The 13,917-nt window shown below is 43.0% G+C and overlaps 1 protein-coding gene across 4 annotated transcripts in view; it reads right to left on the reverse strand.

The window, feature by feature from the left end:
- The window catches only part of LOC308123027 (uncharacterized protein), a 52,754-nt gene that overhangs the window by 17,251 nt on the left and 21,586 nt on the right, over positions 1-13,917 (reverse strand). For all 4 annotated transcript variants that reach the window (XM_080485263.1, XM_080485261.1, XM_080485262.1 and 1 more), the window contains exon 2: positions 10,688-10,725. In XM_080485263.1, coding sequence (XP_080341389.1) covers positions 10,688-10,725 — 38 coding nt within the window. The remainder of the gene's footprint in view (positions 1-10,687; positions 10,726-13,917) is intronic.

The following is a 13,917-nucleotide window of genomic DNA, read 5'->3' on the forward strand; positions in this document are numbered from 1 at the left end:
CGAGCCAGCCGGAGCAACGTCACGGCTTCGCTCCCAACACGAGACCACAACAGGACGGACGCCTCCCTCACTGAGATGAAACGTATAAAGGATGTCATACACTTCATTCTGTGCTGGAGTTCACAGAAAACTAACCGTTCAACCCATCATGTGTCACGCAAGCAGTGTTGAAGTTTAGAGGATGGTCGAAGTGTCGGTACTTCGGGGGAAGCTCCCTTTGTTTTGCTGACTCAGCAGTCGTAAACTAAAACTCAGGACTCGGTTTGTTGTTCTGAGATTCTGCAACACTTATTTTTACAGCCTCTCACATCTTCCAGTGCATGTTCCTCATGCGCTCTGCTTGATGAAGACACACAGCAGAGGAGCCCAGTTCCTCTTTTCTACTCCATATAACTGTAGAAGAGCTGCAAACACTTAAACCTGTGACTTAGTTGCCCTTTCTATTTTGTCTACTTTAAACAAGTAAAGAAACACAGTATGGATTCTCGTGTAAAGTTTGATTGAAGCTCCTCGTTGGTTTTTGTTGGAATTTGTCGGCCAGCATCAAGTTTTGCAACCTGAGTTGTTCTTTTGTTTATTTCAAGTAAAGTATTCCGTGCCGTCCAAAGTTCTGTGAACTCCAATATAAGGTTTTCTTGGCTTATAGCTTGAAAAATTGTGTTTTTTAAAATGAAATGAATGAAGGAAACGGGTGGAACAGCATGTGATGATTAGAAACTGTGTCTGAGTGGAGGCTCACAGATTCAGTTCATGTAAATTGGATCGAAAGAGAAGTAAATGACCGGAACGGGGACGGATTTAAGTGTGGTTCAGCGATCATAGTCCACAATCATACCAGAGATCATTTAAACACATACCAAGGTGTGTGTGTGTGTGTGTGTGTGTGTGTGTGTGTGTGTGTGTGTGTGTGTGTGCGTGCGTGCGTGCGCGCGTGCGTGCGCGCGTGCGTGCGTGCGTGCGTGCGTGCGTGCGTGCGTGCGTGCGTGCGTGCGTGCGTGCGTGCGTGCGTGTGTGTGCGTGCGTGTGCTTTTATCCATTTGCTTTGGGATGTTTTGTGCTCAAACAACAAGTTTTCTACTTTCTCCTGGCTACCAATGGCTCTGTCTTCCAGGGTTTCTAACTTTAATCCTCACAATCTGCTCGGTGTTCAGGTCAGAGAGGTTGTCTCTGTATAAAAATCTTTTTTGTCCAGACCTCTGCTGCCTAAACCAGAAATGTGTCTGCGTGAGATTGCTTTGCCTGCGGGCGGCTCAGAGTCGAACCAAAATGTGCATTGTGCAACTAAATTCTGCTGAAGGTTCAGAAACAGTTGAGCCATGATGCTCTCCATCCTTCCGGTAAAAAAAAAAAGAACTGGGACTAGTGCGGAGGCTTCAGCCGCGGATAAGATAAGCTTATTACAGCCTGTTATCTGCAGCTCTGTGTATATATGAAGCTTGCAGTACAGTAGATTAGCAGAGGGCCAAGAGAGGAGACGGATGGGGGAGAGGAGTTTAGGGGGGAAGGAAAGAGGGAAGGGGATAAGAGAGGGAGAGAAGCAGCGAGGGAGGAGAGAGATAAGAGAGAGAGAGTGTCGGGAGAAGGTGACCGGATAAAGGAGTGGGATGTCAACTTACGTACACAAAGTCCAGGTCACCCGTGAGTGACGGAGGGGGGGAGTGACAGAAGGAGGAAAAGGAGAGAAAGAGCAAAAATAAATTCAAACAAGGAGACTTACATTGATTCCTTCCCAGGAAACCTCGGTATGGCCAGGCTGAGGGAAGGGGGAGAAGAAGGGGGGGGCGGTGAAGGGAGGTGCAGTAAAGGAGGGAAGAAAAGAGGAGATTTAAAGAAGGAGGAAGAGGTTTGGGACAAAGTAACTGGACTTTATCAAGAATCATGTAAAGTTTCACATTAATTTCAAAGTACTGAAGCAAAATCTTTTTTGTTCTTGCTAAAAATAAAAAAATCTAATGTTTTAGGTTTTCTGTTTGAGTTGGAGATGACGCTAATGAAACTTTCACTTTGTGGAACGTGAGTCTTTTATGGCCATATAGAATCAAAGATCAGGAAACATTTCATCTGCGTTTAAAGAGGCCGAGTCAGCGGATGAGTTTGGAGACGGTCTTCATGTGGGCCGGTTGTTTTGGCGGAGCAGGAGAGGCAACGTGGACGTTGTGTAATCGAGTGTGTGTGTGTCGCTGTGTTTGCACGTTGTCTCCTGTCCCGTTGTCTTTGTCCATCCTCACGGCCCCGCGACCCAGGATGTTTAGGTAACTATGGGATACCATTCAGTTGTGACCTTGTTGCCAGGGGCAACAGAAAATCTGATGGGCAGCCAAACCGGGACACCATTAAATTTCTGTTCTCTCTCTCTCTCTCTCTCTCTCTCTCTCTCTCTCTCTCTCTCTCTCTCTCTCTCTCTCTCTCTCTCTCTCTCTCTCTCTCTCTCTCTCACACACCCAAACACTCTCCCAGAGCCTGATTTACTAAGATCCTGCAGAAAGCGAGCTAATTCAAATTGTGCTCGAACAATAAGGCACAAATAGGAGTATTTCAATGGGCTTTTCAGAGCTTTGGACCCTGTTTGCATGAGAAACATCTGCTGGAGACAGGATTACTTCTGTGTTTGCCTGAATTTGCCATGGAGTGATTGAAGGGAGATGAAATGTGATACCATCGAGGTGGGTGTGTTGGTGAAGGACGTCGTCAGACATATGCGGTGTGTTGCACCAAATATATGTGATGACAATGGGAGGTGATGGGTCACTCTGTCAGAACTTTCAGTACAAAACAGAAATTATCTTAAAACCAAATCTGAAAATGTGACTTTGAGATGAATAACCAGTTATATATCCAGATAAAAATCTAATCTGGGGCAGTTTTTACACTGTATTTCTCAGATATTGACCAAAAACCAAAAATTTACCAAAAATTCTCCCCTTGAATAGAATAGAATAGAATAGAAAAGAATATAATTGTATTTATTTGTGATGTCAGACTTGTTATTAGTGATGTTGGAAAGACTGAGCTCATGATAAAACCAAACGAAGTGTCCCACTGTGATACAACATTGAGGAAACGCTTGGCCTCCGTTTCGGCATTCATTCAGAATTTAATCAGCAGCTGCTGGGAAAAGAGACTCGAAACCAGAAGATCTACATGAATGTGAATGCGGGGCCGTCTTGGTTAAAGGCTCTGATTAACATTTCTCATCTAGTGTCAAATATAAGAGAAGCGCTCTGCAAATTGAAACCACAAAACCGAAAGCTGGAATTAATTCGGTCTTTCTTCCGGCTCCTTTCACTTTCCCCCGCAGTATCGATGTAAAATTCATGTCTGAAGATGTTTATTTTCTCAGCCCGTGAATGAGGAAGGGGAATAATCCCGCTCTAACAAAGCAGCAAAGGCATGGCAGAGGGATTTAACAAAGCCACACAGAGATTCTGCGGGAGTAATTCAGGCAGACCCAGCGACAAAGAAACATTTTTATCAGATCAGGAAAAAAATAAAAAAATAAAATCTAACTTTTATCGCCCCGTTTTTCCTCAATAATCCAGATAAATCAGTAAAACAACGTCAGGCTAATCTGGAATAATTATGACAGTGAGTGAAAATAATAAGTTATTTACTCATTCAACTAACCAGGAATAGTGACAACACAGTGTACTCGCTGCCGTCTTATCCTGAATTATACTTTTCATTTTAAATACTGAAGCAGGTTCCACAATTCTGGCTTGACTTTATCTCAATCAGAATTAGAATGATATTTAAATTATTAATGAAGCAATTTGTCAGATGTTAATTAAATAAATAAATCCTAATCACTAAAAGTGAGCTAGTTACTGCTAATGCTCCTGATTAAACGTTGTGGAGCTGCTTACCCACTGTTCCAGCTGTTACCGTAGCTGCAGCTGAAGCTCCTGTCTTGACAGTTACATTAAACTCCTGTTTAACTGGCAAACGCCTCAAATACACGATCATTTATTTCAGACGTGGTTGAATTTACAAGCAGAGGTCATGTGTAGTGTGCTCACATCTCTGCAGCCAGACACACACACACACACACACACACACACACACACACACACACACACACACACACACACACACACACACACACACACACACACACACACACACACACACACACACACACAGAATGAGCAGCCATGAATAAATCTATTTATCAGCTCTATTTCTTTTAGGAAGTGGCCAGAATCAGTTTACTGGTTGAACGACTGAATCAGTCATTATACTGACCACACGTCACGACATCAGTGCACATTAAAACAGCTTTGACCTAAAGAGACTATTAGAAGGAACGCAAGTAGTTATTTCATCTTGGCAGTAACTATTTAAGTAACTCAAAATGTTCAACACAACGTACCTGTGCTCTCATGATGCTAGTTTTAAGAGTTTTCATAGTCTACCCTGAAGGAAGCAGTGAACCACAATAGTTCCCCGGATGTATTCAGAAACGTATTTCATAGCAGTGGATGTGCAGCCAAGACATTCCCAGACCTGCGTTCTTGAATATCACATTTTGTGCCTTAAAGCTCTTCAGCGGGACCCGTAATCACTCGGCCCAGGGTATCGATCAACGACCTTGCCACCTTCCGCAGATAAATTATAGTCATTTTGCGCTCCGGTGCTGAAAACCGTAGGTGTTACCCTCGGAATAATTCTGATAAAACAAACACAACAGGGTTCAAGGTCGTGTTTCGCCCACTCAAACCAATCGATGGCGCGTTGGAGGATTCAGCCATGATTTATAACGGTGGAGCGTGTGAGCAGACGAGTGGGTAGCGGCGCTGTCATCGCCGTCCTTGGACTTTGTGAGTATTATTACCCCGGCCCGCCTCAAAGGATGCAAGATCTGGATTCGGAGGCGCCCCTCGGAGTGTGAGCGCTCGTGGTCGTCCGAGGACGGACAATGAGGGGTCGCCGCCGCTCTGTAACGTGCGTGCTGATGTTTTCTGTTCAGACTCCATGGAGAGTGGAACAGCTGATCTCCTGCCTGCAGTCTCCCCGAGGTAGAGGGACGCTGCAGCATTGAGCCAGCTGGAACTCTCGGTTACTCAGACGCCATAACGTGAACAGCCTTTTTAACTCCGTCCCTTTGTGCTGAAGTCACGACTTCTCCAGATATAAAGGCCACCGTTTACACAATAACTGCCTCCTTTTATCCGGCTGTCACTTTGCAGTATCTGTTCATCCTCCTCAGGGTCGAAGGACTCAAACTTTTCCCATCGTGCATCCGATCATACAGAGGTTGTTTTGTTCTTGAAAGCATTTTATGAGGCTATTTGTCGCAGGGTGCAGGAGCCGAGTCGAGCGGACTATACACTTGATCTAGCTTTGCACATACGAAAGCATGCACACACAAGTGGAAGCGAGTTTTCAAACAGGAAGTCCTCCGGATTCCATGTGACAGACGTTTGCCTTCAGGGATATGGAATAGTGGGTGTGTGTTCCAAAAATTTAATTTGTGAGTCTTATTATGTGATTGTTTGTTCAACCTCACACTTTTAATTTGCGTCCTATTAGCGCTCTTGTTTGCTATATCTTTTTCTCTGGATTTTAAGGGGTATAACATTTGTTTATATCATAAAAATAGGTTTATGCATTGAAGTCATATAAATGCACTAATACTTCTTATGTCACAAAACTACCCTGTTTAAACATAATTATTTATATGTATATATATTAGGTTTTATATATATATATATATAAACACAATTCAAAATTTTAAAGATAAACTCGCAAAGTAAACAGAGAGTGAAAGAAATGGCGGCTCTAAAGAGGAAATAAAAAGCGTGTACTTAAACATGGCTTCATTGAAACATGGACAAATTAGAGCTGAAGGTATCTTTTGCAGTAAAATAAACTAGGTTTTCAACTGCAAGCTGAAGCGGCACCAGAACATCAAACACCCAGAGATGGTGTGTAAACCAAAGAGTTTATTCTCAGAGAAAAGAAACTCATCGTGACAGAAAAACACATAGAAACTATATTTCACATACGGTGTAGTAGAGGTGGTGGAGCACTGCTCAACCTACATGGTGTCACAGCGCTCCGTCCAATCACTCCACAGTTAACGGGACATGGAGATGATACCAGATCCGATCTCCAACATATTGTTAATCATTCAGTAAATCATTCTGATAACTACTCCTATTTGCATGTCATGCCACTGATATTATTCTCAGTTGATCACCAGTAAAACATGCGTCGATGCCAAATGTGCATATGTTTGTGTGAGCATGCAAATCATCCATCCATCTTTCAAACTGCTTTATCCAGTTCAGGGTCAGGACTGCTGGAACCGATCCCAGCTAATCATGTACAAAACCACTCTGGACAGCCTGCCAGTCACAAGCACTTAGACACACGTTATACAGGGTCTTACTAAAATCAGGCCCCGTGCAAAATGCAGTGTACACCCCGGACAGATTGCCACTTCAAAACACAGACATCCCAGAGAAAATACCTCTTGTGCTCTATTTCACAGGTCTGCTCAATTAAGTTCACCAGTTTACCTCTTAGAACTGAGCAGTGAGAAACTCTATAAAGTACAAAACTCAATAACAACAGAGGAGACGCAACCAAAATCCATTTGATTTTGATGTATTTAACAAATAGTGTGTGATCATGGAGTTTTAACAGAAAAATACTAACAAGTATATTTCACAAAATTCATCTGAACTCTGGATTTAAAGGAGAAGAGGGTCACGATGATGAACTAAGTCCTTAGTTGAGTCCGATTTGGGTCTTTGTGTGTTTTCTGTCCTTTGACCGAACACACTTTTGCGGCGTCTGTGAGTTTGAAGACGTATATCCTCACTGGAGATCTGGTTTGGAGCGCTCGGTATCGATCAGGCTCTTGAGTGTAACCACAAATGGGCTGATGTTTCAGCTAATGTGCTTTTCACTGACCCTCATGCCGCCGGGATGTTTTCATCACGTGAGTCCTGCAGGATGAGCTCATCTCTGGCTTTCTGTGTTTACTAGTTTTCAATTCAGTTTCATTCATACAGTATATTTAAAGACATCCTCAAAATATTACAATCAGAAACTGTAGTACACGAAATGAAAGATTCAGATCCACAATCGTGTAAAAGACGACTAACACTTTCTGTCTACTCAACGTCAGCGTATAAACACATTTAAACCTTTAGGGATGACCTTTATAACCTCCAGTTATGTCTATCCTTCAGGTTCCGGTAATCCTGAACTGTTTAAAATGACATTAATTGTCTTTAGCGCAGTGATTTGCAGCCACAGAGGCGACGCGTTGGGTCGTGTGTTTGAACACTCTTTTGCTCCAGACTGAACAGCTTCCAGATGGAAGAGCGTGACGGTCAACACAGAGCTTCATCATCAAGTCAGTCATCCACTGATGTTTCATCCGTTGCCACGGTGATATTCATTTTTGTTTTTTTGATATTTTATTTTGTTTTAAATGAAGTGGTTTAGATGATTTCCTGTGAAATATCTGTGAACTTCATCACAGCCTGGCGGGAATAACGTTGCAGCTTGTGTTAACATTACTGAGCAAATGTTTGTTTGCAGCAGATGAATCTAAGCAAGCAGCAGATTCAGTCTTTTTTTTTTTTTTTTTCCATCTCAAGACTACTAACTCCTCTTCTGTTGATTTATCTTAAGATTTGCCATTCGTCTTGCATGCATTTTTATTTTCTCCGATATATTTTGTAATTGAGCCGTGCAGGAGTGTTTTTCCTGTCTTTCGGTGTTTCAGTGTTGTTTGTCATCCCTCTGAGCTCCTGTGTTGTATTCATTGAAATCCCTTCTCCACCTGCCGGCCCCTCTTCCCCTGCAGGTCTGTAAATTACACAGAGGAGTTGTGTTTGTGAGAGCAAACAGCTTGAGAGCTGCGGTGGGATCAGCACCCGACATGAGCTGCACTTGATTAAAAAAGAAAAAAGAATTTTGCTAGAGCACTTGTGTCTCTTTAGAAAGGAAGATCAGTTTTCTGCTCTTTGTATCTGTAGATCGTTGTTTTTGCACAACAAACCCGACTTAATAGTTACTAACAAGTTTTTAATTATCGTTGCTGACACTGGTGCACGTCGTCCTTGCAGCCCTCGCACCGGAGGAAAAAACAACAACAGCAGCAGAAGCAGCCAGTGACGGAGAAACAATAAGATGGATGTCTGTGTTTTTTGCCTTCCTCCCTCCGACTCTTTCCGCTGCTCTGTCGCTCTCCAGGGTCCAGAACCGAGAAGTGATACATGGCTCGGTAATAGCCCGAGCCCCGGGGAGAGCAGCTCTGTGGCCTTGGTAAGAGACTATCAACACAGACACACCTTCACACCCAGCCAGGCACAGCCGGCCACAAGGCGCACACACACACACACACACACACAAACACACGTTTCACTTAAGTGAGCCTCTGAAGGGTGACACCAATTTTTTTCCTCCTGATAGATTCTCACTCAGTTTTATTATTTTCCCACGAGATATGAGGCACTATTTGTTGGCGAATTGCTCAAAATTGACAAACCATGTCAAATGAAGTTCTGCTTTGCATCATACATCTTCATACTGAGGGAGGTTATACATCTGGCCATTTCTTTACTTCATATTGTGGGAGGGGAAGAAAATGTTACGTTGCTATTTTTTGATTTAATCAAAAAGTTTGACTCATAAGAGAAATCACAGCTACAGACAATCATCAGACTGACATTGACATTATACAGCCCACATGTGGCTCTACTGGCCTAGAAGGGTCCAAGAATAATCATGAATTAAATGAAAAATAACATGAATTCAACAAACAACACAGCTGATTTAGTTTGCATTTTGAATGTGTCTTTTCCCAGTGCATGCATTTCGTTGTCTGTATTCACTGTGTGAGAAAAAACACACAAACATTACAAGTGCTTGTAGAAATGAGAGGAAGTACTCGTTTTCATGTGGCCCGATCGGCAAAATGATTTGCCCAACCCTGATCCAGACTCCTCTGAAACTCCACTAACTAGACTTCCATTCATCATCACACATTAGGGCCTGAACTTTTCCGTCCCAGTGCTGTGTGAGGGTCAGTGTGTGTCCTGGACATGCTGTCAGGCTGACACTCAGATGCCACACGCAGGCAGGCAATCGTTCACTACTTCATCAGCTTAGAGTCACCAGATCATGTAAACCATGTGGAGGCCACACTGAGAAGCTCCAAGTGGCCCCACTTTACAAATCCCACACCCCATCTGCTGCGACTCAGCAAAGATGAATAACTCCTAACGAAATGACTGCATATGAACGGATATATACCAGAAACTGTAGTGAGACTCCGTCTTCAGCGCCTGACTACCACAAACAGTCCACCAGTATTTAATATTTCAGCGCCCGTCTGAAGCCGGTGACTCACTCACCTCCCCGGTGATGCTTCCAGACTGAGACAGCAGACACTCTGCCAGAGTTATTCTCCTCTTTTCTTTCAGTCTGCTTTTTAGCCGTAAAATGAATAATCAGTTGAACTGAGGTCAGGTAACTGACTCATCCAGTCGAGAAGTCCCTGCTGTTAATACACGAAACAAAAAAAAGCCTCCCAAGCTGTTCTTTTGTGTTTAGAAATAGTCCTCTTCCACGGGTGATTTTCTCTTGATTAAAAAAACATCTGATATGAGCTCATTAACTAAATTGAAAAGATAATTTTAACAAAATGGTCACGAACAGAACTAAACAGTGTCATGAAAAGCTTTTAATAAAATGTCTGTAACTTGATATTCAGGCCTCATTTACACAACAATGTTTCCAAGTGAAAACGCAGAACTTTTGGGTTTACACGACAACGTTATTCGGAGCCACTGAAAACGCTAATTTGGGGAAAATGGCTCTCAAGGTGGAACACTGTCGCCGTGGAAACGGGGTAAAATGCAACTTTTCTGCAGCCATAGTAAATCATTCTTCTGCACATGTACAAATAGACGTATAATAACAACAACGTCTCCCAGTCCATATTCTCATTGGTCGTTTTATACTCGAGAATCACCATTGTTAATCTTTATAGCGTATTGTTCTCTGCACGCTTGTGTGTGGTTTCCTTACAATCAAAGGGTATTGTTTTCAAAATGTTACCATGTCAACGAGGAGCTTTTCTGAAACGACGACGTAAAAACGATGCATTTTTCACTCAAACAGTTGCTGTGTAAACGGAGTCTCTGTAACTCGACTGACCCACACAGTGCCGACAGATCAGCTAATGCAGAGATGTGCTTAAAGTGAGAAAAACTCAACCGAGGGAGACTATTAAACACAAACCAAGAGCGAGTTTACCAACAAACTTCACAATGTTCCTTTTGTAGTATCTGTTTCCACACAGTCAACAGGAACATTTTATAACTCCTGCATTAAGGTGTGATCACCATTCACTCAGTTCAGATTTACTTTGCAGGGGTTTAGATGTAAAAACTCTATGTGTGACTATATGTTGTGAATAAAACACAACACAGTCTGCACACAAGTAGAATCACACTTTTTTAAGTGTAAGTTTAGATTACTTTTTCATCACTTCTTCCTCACCTCTAAAAAAAAAAAATCCAATAAAGCAAGAGTCGTATAAATAGAAGAGTGTACGTAAAAAAAAAAAAGAGAGCTGAGGGCACCGATGGATTTCACAACGACTTCCAACAAAATAGGAAAATAGATAAAAGGGATGAAGAAAAAAGAGATAACAGTGTTTTACCTGATCCCCATCTTTCCGTACAGGCACCGCATCGGCTGCTGCAGAGGCACAGAGACAAAGACAGAGAGAGGAAACAAGATGAGTCTGAGATAATTCGATTATCAGGTGCTACAGTATCTGCAGGTTACAAACCAGAGAGAGACAAATCATCAGGAGCTGGAAGACCCATCCATCTCCATTCGAACTCGGTCTTAAACGGGTTGTGGTTGCAAAATAACGAGCTAAGAAGCCCTGACATCTCCACAGGCCACTGCTGGTTTGGCTTTAGGACCCACCATCACACTGTAGTAATGACAAGCTGCTCCCAAATCCAGGAAAATATTCAACTTTTTGACCTGGTCAGGTTTAATGATAAAGGACAAAAACAAGCATTAATTGGGGATTTAGAGGGGAAAATATTCAATTAGCTGCAATCTAATTATTAACCAGAAGTCTTCACAAGGGAAATAGATTTCTGCTGAAATTTAGTTTCAAAACCAAGAAGCTCTTTTTTTGCTCTATTGTCCTCACAATACTGAGACTCGTCTGAACTTCCGCCTGCTTCGCCATGCTCAGTCAGCACGTGTGAACAACAAGCTGAAATGGTGTCTCACATTACAAGACAATATGATTTTTTAAAATCTGTTCTTTCCTGCAAACCCCGTGAAAACAGACCAGTGACCCACTTTTTGGGACACGACGCACCAGAACACTATACTTTCTGGATGGTTGAGCTTGTCGGTCTATCATGACGTGTGAGGCGCAGACACAGAGCTCAAGATATTCAAATGAATGCTGCAGCTTTCCTGATCTACAAGCCCAGATCCTTGAGTCCTCATCCGAACCGGGAGGTGCTGCTCCACATACCGACCACTTCACACTGCAGCCAGCTGTTTCACTGAGGGTCAGACACTGATGGACGCAGGCAGATAACAGTGTGTCACACTGAAGCAGCCTTCAGCGGGATCACTGGGGGGCAGTGACAACACTGTCCAGTGTTACACACACACACACACACACACACACACACACACACACACACACACACACACACACACACACACACACACACACACTCACACACACTGAGCTAAAATTAGATTCATTACCCGTGCCAAGCTTCGGCACAACCGGTGTGAGTCATGAAGGCTGGAGATGATGCTGAAATATTTCAGGCTGATGGACAGAGAGGCCGATCCCGGAGTGATTACTGAAAGCAGTGGAGTACCTCGACACTGATTCACTGATAATAAAGTCCTGTTGTCAGGCCTTCCGGTGGTGAAGTGGTTGGCACTGTCAATAACAACGGTTTGATTCCTTCACGTGTGAAGACAAAACATGTGGACTTTGAAACTACATCTAAGTGGAGATCAATACTATTTCATAATTGAGTAAAAAAAATGTTTGCATTTGTTTAAAAAAGCTGAAATTACTGAAAGGACTCTTTTAGGTAAATCCAGCTAACTGAGCATGAAGGACAGTGTTTCCTTCTCTAAGTGCAGTTTCTAGTTATTTTGTCATTTATCATTAAACTTTTGGGTGTTTTGGCATACTGTAATCGCCCATTCAACGATAAAATTTTTCAGCATCATCCTGTTTTAACTCAATGGGTGTTAATAAGGGAATATTTCTTGGCTTGTTATTCAGGAGTGATGAGCCGCAGTGACCCCGTCTTTATCTGCGGTGTCGGAAAGTCCTAAAAAAAGAATAACTGTTGACGAACTTCTTTATGCTTCATGCATTATATAAACGGTTGCATGCCATGTCAGGCTAAAGTATGCCACATAGATAAACAGAGGAACATTGTTGTAAAGCCATAACAGCGTGTTTTTGCACCCTCACGTAGAACTTTGGACCGACTGGGAAACTTTGGAACCCTCCCCAGATTTGTGGACTACAAGTGCAGGGCCAAAGTTTAGCAGGTTTGACTTTGTTTGTATTTATTTGGGACGTTTCGGTTTGTCCTTGTCGCTCCGCTCTCTGTGACTCCGGCTGTTGTTTCAGCTCTCTGTTTACTCTCTGCTGTCCGGCTCTGTGCCGCTCACAAACTGCTGCGTAATGCAGCGCGAAGCAAAGCGTGAGAGTTGCCACTGACGCAGTCGGACGGCCGCTCGGCGGAGATCCTCGAGATGTTGGCCCGTGTTGCCAGTGGACGACGAGTGTTGTGATCTTTGGTGTTTGAAATGAACTACTTCAGTATTATTTTGTCACATGAAAATAACTTTTTGTGCTTGTCATCATGCTTGGTGTATGAATGGGCAGCTGTTGATGGTGCAGAAAGTCGATAGCGCCGCAGTCTGAAGAAGACGACGTAGGGATTTGCGTGTGTGTGTGTGTGTGTGTGTGTGTGTGTGTGTGTGTGTGTGTGTGTGTGTGTGTGTGTGTGTGTGTGTGTGTGTGTGTGTGTGTGTGTGTGTGTGTGTGTGTGTGTGTGTGTGTGAGAGAGAGAGAGAGAGAGTTTGAGATAATGACTCTGCATCAGCCACGGCTCAGACAACAATTGGGTTCACATTTTCGATGTAAGGTCAGCAGCTGGATTCCCGAACAATGCAGGAAGGAGTCAGAGGAGAAAACGCTTCACTTTCTTTTAAAGAAGAAAAGACGAGTTAAAGACACGGGGAAGCTGTGAGGGCTCAATCAAAGTTAGAAATTTAGATAATGAGAGCACATTTCTGTACTCTGGTAAACATCGAACAGATGTTAAACTTCATGTGAGATTTCCTAACCCTTTGAGAATATTGAGAATACAACTCATAAGTGTAAGCGCTCTTCTCTGGATACTACGACTTCCTTTAACAAGCCAGAGGATGTTACCTTTCTATCTATGACACGTCCAATGTAATACTTGATAAATAAAGCTGACAGTCCACACAATCCACAAAAAAACACTGCGCTCAACTTTCCAATAGTTAAAGTGGAGTAGGCCTTTGCACACCCAGAGGCACCTCTTAAAAATCACAAACAAAAGCAAAAAAACACATTGCTTTGTGGAAAGTCCCTTCTCCATCTTCAACAAGTTCATCTTCTCCACCCACTTCATCCATCACAAAGACACACACTCAATCCAGAGTCACAGATTAACCAGAGAACCCAAAGAAACGCGAGGAGAACGTGGAAACTCCACGGACCAAGGCCTGGAACCGTAAGTGAAACCTTTCTTTTATCTTGAGGAGAAGAATGAAAGCCGCTGCTCCACCGTGACAACCAGTCTCAGTATTTCTAAACGGGTTGTTCATTCTCGAGGACTGCCT

This window comes from Lipophrys pholis (genome assembly GCF_963383615.2).
Source record: "Lipophrys pholis genome assembly, chromosome: 17".
In the NCBI taxonomy this organism is placed as follows: domain Eukaryota; kingdom Metazoa; phylum Chordata; class Actinopteri; order Blenniiformes; family Blenniidae; genus Lipophrys; species Lipophrys pholis.